A 16,099-nucleotide genomic window follows, 5' to 3' on the forward strand; every position below is an offset into this window, starting at 1 on the left:
CGATTTAATGGCATGATATATTTAGAGATATATATCTAAAAATGTATTTAAAAATATGCTACTGAAACGTAATATATTGTGTTCAATAATATAAATATTGTGTTCTACGATTAAAAAGAGAAGTAAGTTTGTTTATGCCATTTTACCTCAACGCTGCTTAATTGTGCCAATTCTTCTAAATCGCTATGAGATAATCTCGCTTCGTTGGCAGTGGCTGCAGTAGTTGTACGATGAACTCGTCTTCCACCAGGATGAATCCAAATTTCTCTTCTTAGCCCTCCGCCAATGTTGTTCGCACCCTCTTTCTCTTTCATCCTGGCTCGTTCTTTCCATTCTCTCTCCTCTTTCCGTTTCCGTTCCGTCGATTCATACTATTAGAATACATTATAATTGAATCCTATACGTAGCTTGTTATGAAATTAAGGACAGCATAGGGCATAGCGTAAATGAGAGTTCATTGTCTTTATAGGAGTCCTATCAATTATCCTATTACACCTAAATTCTCTCAAATACTAATGAAAGATACAAGCATCATATGTGTAAAGTGTAAAAGGCTCTTTAAATGTTTGTATCTTTCGATTGCACCTATTTAAAAAATATGCATGCTAGTATCATGTGCGAAATAGTGCTAGTAACTAACAGAAATGGTGCTTTTATTTATAAAAAATAATTCAGCAAAATGCAGCGGACTATACTCAAAAAATGTTCAAACTATATGTTTCTATTCTCTGTAGATACTACCGTCTCAAATCACTAATTACGCTATCAGTTATATTTAAGCATAGAATGATTTGCTTTCAAGTAATTATGATTGTGCGAAAAATATTGACTTTTATACATTGGACTATTAATAGTCGAAAGCGTGCGAGGAGGCATATGATGCGCAAAGAAAATTTATAAGAAAAATCCAATGCAAATAAAACAAAGGTATATTAAACGGTTCGAAAATAAAGAGGACTACTTCAAGCTTTAGTTAAGATAACCGGTACTTAGAGATATCACACCAAGTATCGAAATTTACTTACATAATGTAGATACTGGCAGCAAAACAAAATCAAAATATTATTAACGTTAGTATTAATACAAACATATAAGAAAGTACTTAAATGTTTGTCTTACCTTCTTCCTGTTTTCATCAAAAAGTGCTATTAAACTCTCCCTTGCAGAATGGAAAGGATTAGATGCCATAAGAGATCGCATATAATAATACACCGCATCCAACTTTCGCCTCTAGAATCAAAATTCATATTTAATTTGTTTAATTTTATTTATTTCTTTTTTCATTCATCGTACACAAAGTGAAAATACGTACAGCATAATGTGCTAGTAATGCAAGCTGGTTGTAAGGCCTTCCATTCTTTGGATTAAGTTGTTGTGCTTTCAAATACCACCTTAAAGAGAATAAAATTTTGCATAAAATTATGTCATCTTTATAGGACGTAATAATAATATGTCTATTTTCTACTTACTGCCGAGACTTTCCATAATTATTTGTTTCATTTGCCTGTTCTCTATATCTCGCCAAATCACCCAAAAATAGATATATTTTTTGCGCACTTACTAAGGCTAAACCTAAGATCCCAAGACCCTTAGGCAAAGTCGACGATGCAAGAAATGTATCCAATTTAAATTCGTATTTCGTTTCAAGAACAGTCAACAAACTCTCTAAATATACGGTACCATCATCGATAATTTTTAACATAATTTTTTTATAATGTTCTCGACCTTCAGAACTTTCTTTAGGCATGCCTTTTCGCAGCATTTCGATCATATTATAAAAAAGTATTTTCCAAAAATGTTGTTCAACATTCTCAGCTTGACAAAATTTAATATCAGTCTCGAGCAAAGTTTTTAAACTTTCTTGTAGAAAGTGTCGTATGTACAAAACCCTCTCCCAATTTGATGTAAAACCACCAGAACTTAGTATCCACTGCAATTCTAAATCAGCACGTTCTATATCCAAGAGTAAGTAAGGATTTTTAGCTATTCGAAAACTGTCAAATGAAGAATTATAAATTATTATTAGGATAATTATACTTATTTTTATTCATTATTTGCAATATATTTATTAATTTTACATACCTATCGGAGTAAGGATCATACCATGAAGGTCTTATATTTCCAAATTGGTCATTTGTCATGTATGGTGGTGGCACGCCATCCAAATGCGTTCCCTGGAAGTTATGATGAGTAGAGCTAATACCCCCATGGGATTGAAACACTGGTATACTTGAACCTTGAGATGTAGTTTCACTTTCTCTGAATATAAAACATTGAATAAATCGATTAACTCTATTATAAAGAAATTAATTAACTTAATAAAGAATTAAGAAGTACAGAAAACTTTTTTTATATATTTATACCTTTGTACTGCTGCTCTACTACTAGGAGAGATAATAACGATTGGTTTATTAGGATTATTGGGATCAAATAACGTTCTTTGTTGTTGCACTCCTTGTTGCCTCGAAGTTTGATGATTAGGCGGAGATTGGCTAGTATCAGGTAACACTAAAACACCCGGTGGTTGAGAACTAGTATATCCAGTAGGTGATGTTTGATGTACTGTCAAAGTATTTGCTAACGAGACAGAATGTGAAGAAACGCTAGGTGTTTGTCGACCATCGTCAGAATCACAAACTGACATTTTTCTACCTGTTCTCCAATTTTCATCTAGATATCGATCGGACGCTCTGAAAGTCATGTATCAATAAAATAATGATTTTAATTCCTAACTTAGACAACATAAAATATATGTTTTTTAAAACAATTTATATGAGGCTGGTCCAGAATGTAATACCTGTTTATGTATAAAAGCTATAAAAAACAATGGAATATGCTTATAGAAGGATTTCTTCATATGCTGGCATATGAAATTTCCATATGAAATTTCGTGTTTAAATAACTAGTACTGTCTGTTTCATACGTTTAAAATGGCGATGCGAATTGAAAGTCACGCCAATGATGGACTGTCATACCTTTACACCTTTCGAATGCTGAAAACGTTCGTCCAAAAGAAATATACCGCCAAATTACAATAGCTTCCGATTTAAAAAAAAAAAAACGAGCGAAATTGAAAGAGCTTTTGGTTGAATAAAACGCCTTGTAGGAAACACTGATTTAAAGGACGTGAAACATTAGTTATCTGAACTCGTGGCGGAAGTGTGTGACGGAGAGGCGGTGGTTGTATTGAAAAATAGCTAAGTATTATATAATACTAAAGTTATAAATGAAGAAAACTTTTTAAAATGCATTTATATTGTTGTAACTTTAAAACGGATATTACTTTCTGGACGTCCCTCGCATATACATACCTATGTCGATGTAGGTCATCAAAGTTTCGATTACCACCACGATAACTTCTATCTTTGCTAGATTCTCGACTACGTTGTATAATATTACGGTGTCTTTTGTGGTCATATCTCCTACTACTGTTACTGTTTTTTTGATTATTGTTATAGTTTTCATTTTCTCTATTTTGTTGATTATTTTGCCGATCACGACTATTAACACGAGCTTTATCTCTGCTATTACTCCTTAAAAAATATAGGAAAATAAATTTACTATAAAATAAATTTCTATTCTTAATATGTAAATTGTAAAGTATTATAAATAATAGCTATAAATTTTGGCAATTCTTACCTCCCTCGATCTGCCGCGTGTTTCTTCTCACGCCTTTTTTTTTTACGTCGACTATGACTACTTGTTGTAGTTTCATTTCCTGACACATTAACATTTTCACGTAAACTCAATACAGATGAACTACGACTTGCACGCTCAGCTTCTAGCTTCTCACTTAATTCAACGTCTTCACTCCAATCCTATATATAATACATGTATTTAAATACGATTATATTCTGCACAATGATAAATGTATTTAAAGTGAAATACTTACAAATGGATATTCAGCCGATATATTTAATGCAGTGTTGATAGATTCACCTTTTGATGAACTGACACCTGAATTTTGTTGACCATTCTTTTTTTCTTGTATTGTATTACGCTCAGATGTATTGCTACACCGTTGCCTTAAAAAAATCAAAACATAATTAATAAAGATATTAGAAAGATAAATATTTATTTATAAATAATCATTACGTTTGAGTGCGATGAAAAGCTGGAGATGGAGATATTCCTCGACGATGACTCTCTGGCGAAATTTGACGTTTGTTTACACTGGACATAGAGGTAACGGGTGATGCTGATGATGGTGGTGGTATCATTGAACTATCTACTCGACTTAAACTTTCCATACTAGTATACATAGTACTATTACTGCCACGACGATCGTAAGATCTACTTTTAAAAAATACAAAAATTATATTAAATTGCTATTGTCCATATAATAAAATACAATGTTAAGAATATCACAAAATATAATACACATTTATAAATTATGTTCCTGCAGAAATATACCTTTGCATAAATTCTTGGCTTGGTGTATGAGATCTGGAACTTGGAGCTGAATACTGATCAGGTGTAACACACCTAAAAACGTTTGTTGAACTTTCTAAATCTTCTGGTCTAAGTCTACCTCTACCTCTAGCTCGTGGTGGTGCTGTATTAGACCAGCTAGTTTGTGGAGGTAATGGACCAGATGGAGGTAAACTTTGCATCGTTTGTGAATGTTGCATTGCAGGTGGAAAATTATAGTTTGATGGTGCCTTTAAAAAGATAATTTATATTTAACAAAAAATTTAACAAAGTTTATTCAAATTTTATAAGATAATATTAATTTTACCTGAAATGAAGCACTATTGCTATTCCATGTATCTTCAGATGGTGAGGAACTTGGTGGTAAGGGCAAACCATTATCCAAAAGGTATTTTTTCTGAAATCTAGGCGGTAAGTGTTCTATTTTTATATTTTTTGGCAAACTATCTTTAGTACCACCCCATTTGCCTGATGGTGGTTTGCCTTGAAACTTTTCTGGATGTCCAGCAGGTTCTACACTACGTGTATCTCTAGTACGATTGAAATCATTTAAGTGATTCGTTGTTGCAAAAAGAGGTTCTGAACCCTAAACAAATAAATATTGTAAATTAGTTTTATGAAGGAATTCTTTGAACAATGCAAAATATCAACTTATTATTTCAAACCTGTCTAACTTCACGAGAACTATCTTTCCTATTTCCATAACCTCTGCTAGATAAAGGAGAATCAGATCGCCAACGCTCTTCATTTTCATTACCATGCCGAGTTCTTCGATTACCTGAATATCTTTTATCATGCTCATCTCGGTTTTTACTTCCACTTTCGCTATCTCTTCTACCATGACCACTTAATCGATTACGTTGACTATCACTTTTATGACTACGATTGGAATGAGAATCACGATCTTCACTATGCTCTCTCTCTTGATCCTGTTCCCAACCTCCTTGACTGGGAGATCTGAGAGATAAGAATTATATTTTTATTTAATCCATTAATAATAAAACAAAATTATTTTCTATGGAATTCACCTATTTGTTACATCTTGTTCAGCCAATGCTTCTTTTACTTTTTTAGGTACATATAATAGCTGTTCTGGTTTCTTAGTTTTCCTTCTTGAATCTCCAGAATTACTATTTTGAGAAGAACCTTGTGCCTGTTCAATGTTTGTAATGCTTCTGTAGTTAATATTTAGATCATTCAATTTTTCTGTTACATTTTCAACTTGAGATGATGGTGGATTATTTTGATTTTGGTTGGATTTATTGAGTTGTGACTGTTTTAAACGATGTTGGACGGAGCTGGATTTAGGTTTCTCCCGTGAGATATTTTCATTATGTAGATCATCTGTAGATCTTCCTGATTTTCGAAGAGGTCCACTTCCTGGCCTATATAAAGCTTGAGGTGCTCTATTTCCTCCACCTTTCATTCCTATTGACCTATCCTCTTCTAATTTTGAATTATCTGGAAATATAAAATTTCACATGTTCTAAGTAAAGTACATATATCTTAATTATCTAATATATTACACTTATCTTTACAACATTATAATTTAGTTTAATTTAAAGTATATACAAAATTAAAAATAATATGTTGAATAAATTAAATATAAATGCAATTATATTTGAAGTTATCAACTATTTATTAATATGTATAGCCTTATAATGAATGAAATTTAATAAATGATAATATGTTCATAATCAATGTTTAAACACTATCACTATTTAATGCGAAAGATTAAACTTATAGGTATATCTAAAAAAAAACATACTAAAATTGCTAAATCTTACACAATAGTAATATATACTAAATATTATGAAAAAAAATAAATAATTCATATCACAAATTGAATAAGGAATAAATACAATATTCTTGTTTATGAAAGCATTAATATTCCATATATAAGTTATATATTTCAGTCATAAATGATTGCTTTAAAATTTATTAAATTATGGTTGGAGGTATACGTATGTGTCTATAACTGTAATAGTCTTTTCCAATATTTTTAGCATATTAGATGACTGAAATTCGTTTATATACGATAATTAAGTATTGCTATTAGTTAAATATAACACTTTACTAAGTGCAATAACTAATAGTGATTGTTGACACTCTTGACAGTAACTGGAGTTATCAATTTACAAGAATTAGGAATAAAAGTTATATAATCCTTAACTACTCCAGATAAATTTGCAATTTCTAGAAAAGTCTAATACAAATTATAATATATGCTAAATTTACTTCTTACACTGGTTAAATTTCACAATATATCACAGCATAATTCCCGCTGTATTTTTAGGTTAGCTTGTTTGGTGAGGTTAGCTCTGTAAATGCACCCAATAGAATTGAAAAGGGGCATGTGTGTTTATTACGTACACACGAAATATAATCACGGGATTACAAATTAAGATATTTATATTATTCAGCGAAATAATTTTTTTCAAGGTACCTTGTAAAAATTCTCCCCACTTTTTGCGTCCTTTGTCGCGGTTCGCCATATTGAAGTACAATCACATCCAAATTTTTTAAAATCAGAATTTACTTCCAATCATGTATTCGGTTGATACAAAAGCTCTAGAATTAATTATTAATTAATTTCAATAAACAATAAAAATGTTAGCAGAAATAGCTTTTATATACTACTTGATAAATTAATAAACTATTTTATTGTTTATTTAAATATTTTATTATTACTAAAAATAATTGTGAACAAATATATTATTTAATTGTAAAATATAATTTTAGTTTAAAAAATGTAATAGTACAGTTTATATATTGCACATTAAAGTAATTTTTATAACTGTTTATTCAAACAGAATAAAACGATCTTCTTAAAATTTATCATACTTAACTAAAACATTTTCTACGATATTTGATAAGAACTTAATAATTAAATAAATTAATATAATGTTTATAATAGTAACATAATACCCATCCAATAACACTATAAATAATCATAAAAGATAAATCATATTTAACGATATATATATACAAATATACATATTGTACGTATATGCATATATTTCAGTATTATAGATATAAAATAATTTATTTCACATCCATAAAAAGTTAACTATAGATAACAGTAACAAAATTTCATTTTGTCATTAAATATATAAAATCAATTTTATAAAATTAAGATTAAATAAATACTAGGGATTATAGATTTTAGTGTCATATTTAGTTATATATCTATTGTATTCTACAAAAATATTCTTATTGCATGTATTTAAAGGATTACTTGGTATTTATATTATATTTGTTGCTAATTATTGTATATAAAATGAACATAAAAGAGACTTCTGTGAAACATAATATATTGAATTTTTCCTAGTAAAAAGTAATGATATAATAATATATAACCTTAATATATTTAGCTGTACTTCAGTTTAGGGGACATACAATTATTGTCTCTTTTTTATATATATTATAACAGTTTTTGACGCATAGAATCCGAAAATGCAAATCTTAACATTAGGAATCTAGCGATTCGAAAGTTATGTATATGTAAAGTTTAGCTTTTTTAGCACAGAAGTTTAGCGTATTTTACACGTTACTTTGAAGCCATGTTGGCTTCTATCCATGATTCGTCCAATGAGTGGAGTCGCTGGCTGTAAACAAATGCACGTGGGTGGCGGGATTTTAAATCATGAGTATTGGATTAGGTTTGGGCACGTAGATTTTTATACATTTGAACAGGTTTGAGTTACGTTTTATTCTCCAGACGTCGCGCCATGAGGCGACCGATTATATTTGTATATACAAACCTATACAAACTGATATTCGGTGAAGTTCAATTCAATGCTCATCTGTACGGACCAATCACATGATGGATAGAAACAATATGGTGTCATACTAACCTGTACAATACGCCAAAAATGTTCGATTTTATATACACATAATTCCTGAACCGCTAAATTTCTAGAGTTAAGGCTAGCATTTTTTAATTCTCCACGGCGAAAAATATTAAATAACAAAAAACAAGTCAATAATTTTATGTTCCCTAAACCAAAGTTAAACTATATATTTCTTTCAAATACTTATTCTTATCGGTCAAATGTTTACTCCGCTTGTTATTATTAATCGTACATTAACAACCGCTGCAAGATGCAAACGGCGAGTTGTTGTTACAGGAATGGGTATAGTATGTCCTCTGGGAATTGGTGTACAAAATGCTTGGCAAGCACTTATTAATTCTAAATCAGGTATCACCAAGTTGACTAATCCGGAATATGACAAGCTACCTTGCAAAGTTGGTAAGTATTTTATACATTAGTATAGTAAGTATTTATATGTTCTAAATAAGTTTGTATAAATATCTCAAATTTTTACATTCTATAATAAATTTCCAATATATAGGGTGATTCATAAATACATATCCATACTTCAGGGAATGAATCTATACATTGAAATAAGTAAAAGACATCATATGAACACAAATCTTATGTACTTTAGTTTTTGAGTTATGGATGATCAAGGAAAATGTTCAAAGTCTGTCCTGTATCTCAATATATACATTGCAAGTCTTAATATTGTTGTATACACAACTGAAACATATTTTAATCTGTGTAAAGTTTATAATTTTTCTTATTTCCACTTCTACAATTCATGAATAATGAACTTGCAAGGACATAATATTGATTCTCTAAAACTCTATCTGATTTGAGACATGACAAGCTTCTGCAATATATACATTTAATGCTAAAGTAAGCAATTATGTAGAATACATATTTATATTACGTTTCTTATTTATTTTAATGTGTACATTCAACATCTAAAGTATGCATTTGTGAATTATCCTGTATATAATACAATAATATTTTAATAGCTGCATTAGTACCTAAAGGAAGTGGTCCTAATGAATTGGATATCGATTCATATTTTACAAAAAGTGAGTTACGTACAATGTGCCCAGCTACTCCTTATGCTTTGATAGCTACAGAAGAAGCATTGAATGATGCAAATTGGAAACCAAACAATGAAACTGATAAACGAGATACAGGAGTAGCAGTAGGAATTGGAATGATAGATTTAATTGATGTATGCACAACATATGAAGCCTTAAAAAAAGGATATAACAAAGTTAGTCCTTATTTTGTGCCAAGAATATTAACAAATATGGCTGCAGGACAAATTAGTATTAAATATGGTCTTCGTGGCCCGAATCATTCTGTGTCAACAGCATGTGCAACTGGAGCACATGCAATTGGTATAAGTTTGAACAAAGACCAAAAATATTTTCTGTTTACTATGATTATGTAATATAACCAATTTCTAGGTGATGCATTTCGTTTTATTCGTGGGGGAGAAACAAGTGTAATGATATGTGGTGGGGCAGAAGCATGCATCAGTCCTCTTGCTATAGCTGCTTTTTGTAGACTTCGAGCATTGAGTACTAACAAAAATGATTTTCCATATGAAGCATCAAGGCCGTTTGATAAGGATAGGGATGGATTTGTTATGGGAGAAGGTGCTGCAATACTAGTGTTGGAAGAATTAAATCATGCACTTGAAAGAAAAGCTAATATTTATGCGGAAGTGTTAGGGTATGGTTTATCTGGTGATGCAACACATTTGACTGCACCTAGTGAAGATGGTACAGGTGCTATATTAGCCATGGACAGAGCAGTGAAAGATGCTGGTATAGAAACTGTAGAAATAACTTTTATTAATGCACATGCAACTTCAACTCCTTTAGGTGATGGTATTGAACTGAAAGCTATAGAATCGTTTATGGGACAACATAGTAAAAACGTAACTGTCTCCAGTACAAAAGGTGCACACGGTCATTTGTTAGGTGCAGCAGGAAACTTAGAAGCTGTTTTTACTATTCTGGCAATAAAAGAGAGTGTAATTCCACCAACATTAAATTTGCATAATTTGGATACAGAAACATCCTTAAATTTTGCTCCTAATATAAAGAAAAATTGGAATACAACCTCTAGACGTGTGGCATTAAAAAATGCTTTCGGTTTTGGTGGAACAAATGCATGCTTATGCTTTGCACAATATAATGAATAAGTTGATTATGAAACTAAAACTAGTTTGAAAAGAAGCATAATACACGACGTAATCCAAACTAGTCATTCCTCAATGTACATTAATTAATACATATATAGATGTATTTTATTTGAATGGGAACACTGAAATATTTCTGTTACTAGCAGTTGTCTGAAAAATCTCCAAAGCACAAAGTTATATTATTTAGAAGGGCACATACAATGGTAAATAAACTTTTTTCTGAAAATCATTTTTCTTATGAGATTTTAAGGCTGTCATCATCTTTTTTAATAGAAGCATATACTTTTTAATATATTAATCAATTTATTTCTTCATTCTCTATAAAAATATATTACCCTATTTATGTCAAAAGCTATTAGTTTAGTTTTAGTTTTAACCTTAATTTTGTCAAATGTATAAAAGATAAAGACAATGTAAACACGAGAATACCGCTTCGTTTCTTCCCTTGTCTTTCATATATTATAATTGACAAAATTAAAGTTAAAACTAAAACTAAACAATAGTTAGTTTATACATAAACATAAATATCTTATACCTTTTTATAGGAAATACCGAGATGGATTGATTAATCTATTAAAATAAATGGTTCCAATAAAACAGACGACGATGATCTTGAAATCTCATAAAAGAATGACTTCCAGGAAAAATTTTATCTACCATTACTAAGCAGTATAATTTTTAACTCTTGAATCTTTTCATATGACCATTAATAATGGAGATATTTCTGTGTTCCCATTTAAATGCTCCACACGGCATATATCGCATCTGAAAAACGATATATATGCATAATTTTACTTTTTTATAAGAAAATACATTTGAGATTGGAGTTTAAATATATTTAATACTTTTATCTAATGTATAATATGAAACTCTTGTAATATATTGTGTGAGAAGAAAGCAAAATATTTTATATTATTATAGAAAATTGTACAAAAAAGACATAACTTGGAATAATATAATACATAATGGAATATAATATTTATTTTGTATTAATATTTAATATTTCTTGGCCATATTATTATTACAGCATTTACATTCATTTTGCAAGGAAACAAATCCAAAAAAATAAAATCCTCTTAAAAGTACATAGTAATTTATACAATTATTTACTACGTGCAGTTGATCGTTATTCGCCATATTTTATGACCAATACATGCTCACAAAAATTATCATTTAATATTTAATCATACATACAAGCATGTAGAAATCAGTCTCATAATTCTGATCACTGACAAATATTTGTGCATTAATGCGACAGTTCATATGTATTTCTTTTAATCCAGTTTTCAGAATTAATATTTGACTATAAACTTTGCTTTCATTCATTTACAGTTACATTTTTGACCTACAAATGTCTTTTAGTTTTATAAATTCAGCTACATAGAAAACAACAGAATTCAAGGCATAATTGTTTCTTGGTACCTCTAGTTTATTAGATGCAATTCTTTGCTTACAGATAAACCATACCATACGATGTTCGTACGATGTATATCTTCAACAATATCTTATTCACATAGGAAGTTTGACATCCAATGATAACAGTTATATGAAATACATCTATTGCACTCCTGTTTATCTACTGGCAGTAAATCAATATAAAAAAGAAAGATTGTATCCTATTAAGTAACTGTACCTAGTAGGAATTCTTAATTAGGAATGGTAAAGGGTTTGTGATGACTGCATAAAATAGCAAAACGTCTTCTCAGTGTTTGACGCAGTTCTTGTCGCTTTTCAAGGACTTGGCACATTCGAGATTTAAATTCCAATACTTCCTCAGCTGGAATATAACTTTCTTTTTCTTCGTCGCCTGATAAATAAGAATCCTAAAAAGAAACATCATATTAGATATAAAAACAAAGTCCTAGATGAAGTTCTGAATTAGAACAACTTACGCACTTACTTCTAACATTTGTGTAAGTGTTAAACCCCCACCCCTTTCCTTTAACAACGAAATACTAGAACTGGAATGAACAAGTTTTTCAGATGGTCTTATATCGTGACAGTCCCTCTCATGGTTACAACATCCATCGCTACAAGCTACTTCCGATCCTTCTGGAGTACTAGGAAGGGAAGAACTGCTAATGTTATGTTCCGACGAATAACCACAATCTTGCGACGATTGTTCACTTGAAGAACGACTTTTCCTTTCTGAGATTGACAATTCGAAACGTTTCTTCATTTCTATCCACATATTACATCTCTTGCTTGGTTTTCCAATCCAAGCATCTACTATTCCTTTAGTCATTGAATCTTTATAATCTCCTAGATTATGCCAATGATCATTTTCAATCTTTTCCGAAAGATCCTGTACAATAAAAGATATTTAAATCTTATAACGCACGATAAACGATATTTAGAACATGTATTGATACATTAAATTATTACCTTACACGATTCGCACGCATCAAATAATTCTTCTTCAGAAAGGTTTTTGACAGGTATATTACTTTTCTTTGTTTGATTTGCAGGAATTTTGGTCTTTAATTCAGAATGTTTTTTAATTGTATTTTTTTGCATATTTGATGACTTTTTGGGGAATGCTAATTGTGTTTGACTTTGTGATCGTGATATACCAGACTTCGATTTTTTTACACAATCTGGGCATTTACATGTAGGTGGTCCCTTATTTTTTGGATCTAATACTTGTAACTGCAATAAACAAACAATGGTTATTAATAATAGATACATACACTTATAATTAAGTAAAGAAATATAATAATAGTCTATCTACCTTATGTTGATCTATGTTTTGCGTTGTGGGTTTTGAATCCCCACAAACACAAGGCGTATCGCTACTACCACTTTGCTTTTTGCTTGAACACTAATAATAATTAATTTATGTCAGAATATTAAATACATAAATTTGGGAAGTCTAAATTTACAGATAATAGCATACATCACATGTATTTTCTTTTTCTTCTATCTCATATCGTCGTTCTTTCTTCTTTTTGCGTTTTAAACGTAACTTTTCTCGTCTCTGTTGTTTTGCTATTTCTTCTCTTGTTAATTCTTCATAGAGAAGTTCTAGTTGAGAAATACCTTGTTTGACTTCTACAGCCATCTGTGAAGAATCACATAATCATTTACAAGTAATTCTATTAATTTAGTAATATAAAATTTCATTATCAATTATACTTGAAAATTCCTAGATAATGCATCTACTGCAACAGCAGCTAATACTTTGCATACAGTTTCCTCTTCTCTTAATCGTCTATGAATTCTATGCAAGCGTTCAGCAACACACATTGCTAGACATGTAAGTACTTCTTCCTGAGCGATTTCTAACGTTTTTGCATGTCGTTCCCTGTAATTTAAAGGCTACTTCATAACTAAATTATAAAATATAATTATGAATGATAATATCTTGCAGTTCTATACCTCCCCATCAATTCTGGCTGTATACGTCCCATAAGATTATCCATAAAATATGGATTTGTAGGTATATGTACATGTCTATCACGTATGCAACGTCTGATCCCATAATATAAAGAAGCAACATAGCCTTTTTCTTTCTCTGGTTCAGGCTCTGTTGTTAACAGAGAAAATGCCAGCAATACCTTTGTCCGACATTCGCCACAAAATCTATAATTGTAGATATGATATAAAAATTTTTGTAGACAATCATAAAAATTTATGAACTTACCGATGTTTACGTAAATACGTATCCAAAGTAGCCTCAAGGCTATTACTTTCAATCAATGAAAGTGCTAAACGACATGAATGATCCATGCAATCCCATACTTCTTTCCATGCACTTGGAGGAGGTCTCATACGCTGAATTTCTAATGAATGTAATACACATCTCCGTGATTTTTTATTTCTAGGTTGGCCTTCAACTAAACTGTTTAACCTAGTGCTATAGTAAATATTAGAATTATTGAATATCTCTAATATATTCAAGCAATATATATTCATATATATTGTATTACCTGTGTCCTTGCAACATTGTACAGAGCAACTGTGGTGATTCTAAAACATCATCTTTTATTGATAATAAACCTTCAGGTGTAATCACTAGTGGATCTAATGCTGGATGTCCTGATTTCATCAGGTCATAGAATAATCTTTCAACACTAAATGTATATAATACTAATTAATATGAAAAATTAATACATTCAATATATATATTTTATTTAAATGTTTTATTATACCTTCTTCTGCAACCAACACATGGTACAGCTTGGCCTAAGATTGCAAGCATATCCTTGCATGTTACTTCAAATGAGGCCTTAATTTCTTCTTTTGTAAGCATATTAAGTTTTCTTGTAAATTCATCCAGTTCTTTACCATAAACTAATGGACTATCACAGATTGCTCCTAAACCGTTTATATCCATAACCATCTACAGAAAATTAAACACTACATTATAAGATTAAATTTAATTTTATTCTTTCTTGAACATTAAAGCTAAACTGTACTTATGAAAAGAACATATTCTTTTTATAATATACTCTAATTATATATTTAATTTATAATATATTCTAAACACATAATTTATAATATAATAATATATGAGTCTAGCTTTATAACATTGAACAATCAGTTTGTATTTACAGATAAAAAACAAGAAATTATTTACATACAAAAGTTTTGTCTAATTATAAATATATCCAAACATGATCAGTCAGAAATCTTAGACAAAGAAAACAGAAAAAGTACTTGAGTTTATAATTTTTCACAACACTGTATGTATGTATCTATATATATCATTTTACATGGAAAATATAAACTTTATGTAATTATTAAACAATTAATAATTGTTTAGTGCAATTGGGTAATTTGTGTAATTAAAAAAAAATTAAATTGAGTAATTTGAAAAATTACAATTAACAAATGAATTATATATAGGATATTTTATTAAAATTATATATTTGTATCTATTTTAGTCTTTCCTATATATGAAATAAAAATATAGTATATCATCAACATTTTTATCACTGAATTTATAGTTCATATTTTCATGTTTATTTCCACTTGTTCAATGGTATTTAATCAAAGAGTGAAAAAAACAAATCATTTTGACATTCTTTTTTTCGAAAAGAAAACAAATAACTTCAAAATCAAGATAAACGCGTGTGTTCAAATAAAGATTGGAAATGATTACGAAAATTTCAATTCTACGAAGTCGCAGTAATCAGTAAATATTAAGCAGAGCACTGATATCAAACATAACACACCGAATTAATTATGGTATAAGCATGCATTCATTGCCACGTTTAGGTTAAGTCAGAAATATCATGGGATGCCATTACGTAAGTCCTGTTGAACTTTAAGCTTTTAGTAACCACAAACTGTAATTAAGAAACAAATGATAGAAGAAGATTATATTCACCGTAAGATTCTCATCGACAATGAACGGCATTTGTCTTCGTGTCAAATCGACCGGGTCATCGTCCCGCCAAACGTCCACTAACTTCGCCATCACTGTTGAATTCTTCTATTAATAACAATTACCAATGCGATAATATTCAATCTCGAAGCCCGTTACGATATACGACCACGAATAATTGTAACCCACTGGCACAACTATACCAGAAAAATAAGTAGACACTATCATACGTCTGCCATTTGCAACGAGTGGTTTCTCACTTCCGCCCTGCGTGCATTGTCCCGCTTCCCTCTCTGTGCGTCATCTTATCCTTACTCTAAA

The 16,099-nt window shown here is 30.2% G+C and overlaps 3 protein-coding genes across 11 annotated transcripts in view; 1 reads left to right on the forward strand and 2 right to left on the reverse strand.

Annotated features, from left to right (window-relative positions):
• Window positions 1–6,981, reverse strand: part of LOC132905318 (telomerase-binding protein EST1A-like) — a 146,648-nt gene extending 139,667 nt beyond the window's left edge. For 2 of the 6 annotated variants that reach the window (XR_009657779.1, XM_060956482.1), the window contains exons 1-16: window positions 6,878–6,981; window positions 5,460–5,892; window positions 5,097–5,388; window positions 4,739–5,017; window positions 4,414–4,661; window positions 4,096–4,296; window positions 3,893–4,025; window positions 3,640–3,818; window positions 3,312–3,533; window positions 2,364–2,690; window positions 2,083–2,259; window positions 1,470–1,994; window positions 1,313–1,391; window positions 1,120–1,230; window positions 1,026–1,037; window positions 147–371 (exon numbers count right to left, since the gene is read on the reverse strand). Coding sequence is in view for 5 of the 6 variants with exons in the window: in XM_060956482.1 (XP_060812465.1) it covers window positions 147–371; window positions 1,026–1,037; window positions 1,120–1,230; window positions 1,313–1,391; window positions 1,470–1,994; window positions 2,083–2,259; window positions 2,364–2,690; window positions 3,312–3,533; window positions 3,640–3,818; window positions 3,893–4,025; window positions 4,096–4,296; window positions 4,414–4,661; window positions 4,739–5,017; window positions 5,097–5,388; window positions 5,460–5,892; window positions 6,878–6,926 (3,492 nt within the window). In the remaining variant the exon portion in view is untranslated. Of the gene's footprint in view, window positions 1–146; window positions 372–1,025; window positions 1,038–1,119; window positions 1,231–1,312; window positions 1,392–1,469; window positions 1,995–2,082; window positions 2,260–2,363; window positions 2,691–3,311; window positions 3,534–3,639; window positions 3,819–3,892; window positions 4,026–4,095; window positions 4,297–4,413; window positions 4,662–4,738; window positions 5,018–5,096; window positions 5,389–5,459; window positions 5,893–6,676; window positions 6,777–6,877 lie in introns of those variants that run through there. The other 4 variants (XM_060956483.1, XM_060956485.1, XM_060956486.1 and 1 more) reach the window with 4 other exon arrangements.
• A 1,034-nt stretch (window positions 6,982–8,015) lies between these two features.
• Window positions 8,016–11,427, forward strand: LOC132904917 (3-oxoacyl-[acyl-carrier-protein] synthase, mitochondrial). 2 transcript variants are annotated; one of them, XM_060955757.1, is made up of 3 exons: window positions 8,016–8,684; window positions 9,365–9,637; window positions 9,707–11,427. In XM_060955757.1, exons 1-3 carry the CDS (start codon window positions 8,486–8,488, stop codon window positions 10,447–10,449), a joined length of 1,215 nt encoding a protein of 404 aa, XP_060811740.1. In that variant the 5' UTR covers window positions 8,016–8,485; the 3' UTR covers window positions 10,450–11,427. The 2 variants fall into 2 exon arrangements, with proteins under 2 accessions (XP_060811740.1, XP_060811739.1); XM_060955756.1 differs by having other exon boundaries at window positions 8,034–8,684; window positions 9,257–9,637.
• On the reverse strand, window positions 11,413–16,031 carry LOC132904910 (gametogenetin-binding protein 2-like). Of its 3 annotated transcripts, none has more exons than XM_060955742.1 (11): window positions 15,782–16,031; window positions 14,601–14,791; window positions 14,379–14,522; window positions 14,093–14,305; window positions 13,828–14,031; window positions 13,585–13,753; window positions 13,346–13,510; window positions 13,181–13,270; window positions 12,835–13,098; window positions 12,350–12,754; window positions 11,413–12,272 (listed from the first exon to the last, which is right to left on the reverse strand). In XM_060955742.1, the coding sequence occupies exons 1-11, from the start codon at window positions 15,869–15,871 to the stop codon at window positions 12,096–12,098; spliced, it is 2,112 nt and encodes a 703-aa protein (XP_060811725.1). In that variant the 5' UTR covers window positions 15,872–16,031; the 3' UTR covers window positions 11,413–12,095. The 3 variants fall into 3 exon arrangements, with proteins under 3 accessions (XP_060811725.1, XP_060811726.1, XP_060811727.1); XM_060955743.1 differs by having other exon boundaries at window positions 14,601–14,808; XM_060955744.1 differs by having other exon boundaries at window positions 14,601–14,766; window positions 15,782–16,030.
• Window positions 16,032–16,099: the final 68 nt, after the last annotated feature.

Source organism: Bombus pascuorum, chromosome 3, assembly GCF_905332965.1.
Source record: "Bombus pascuorum chromosome 3, iyBomPasc1.1, whole genome shotgun sequence".
Taxonomy (NCBI): Eukaryota; Metazoa; Arthropoda; class Insecta; order Hymenoptera; family Apidae; genus Bombus; species Bombus pascuorum.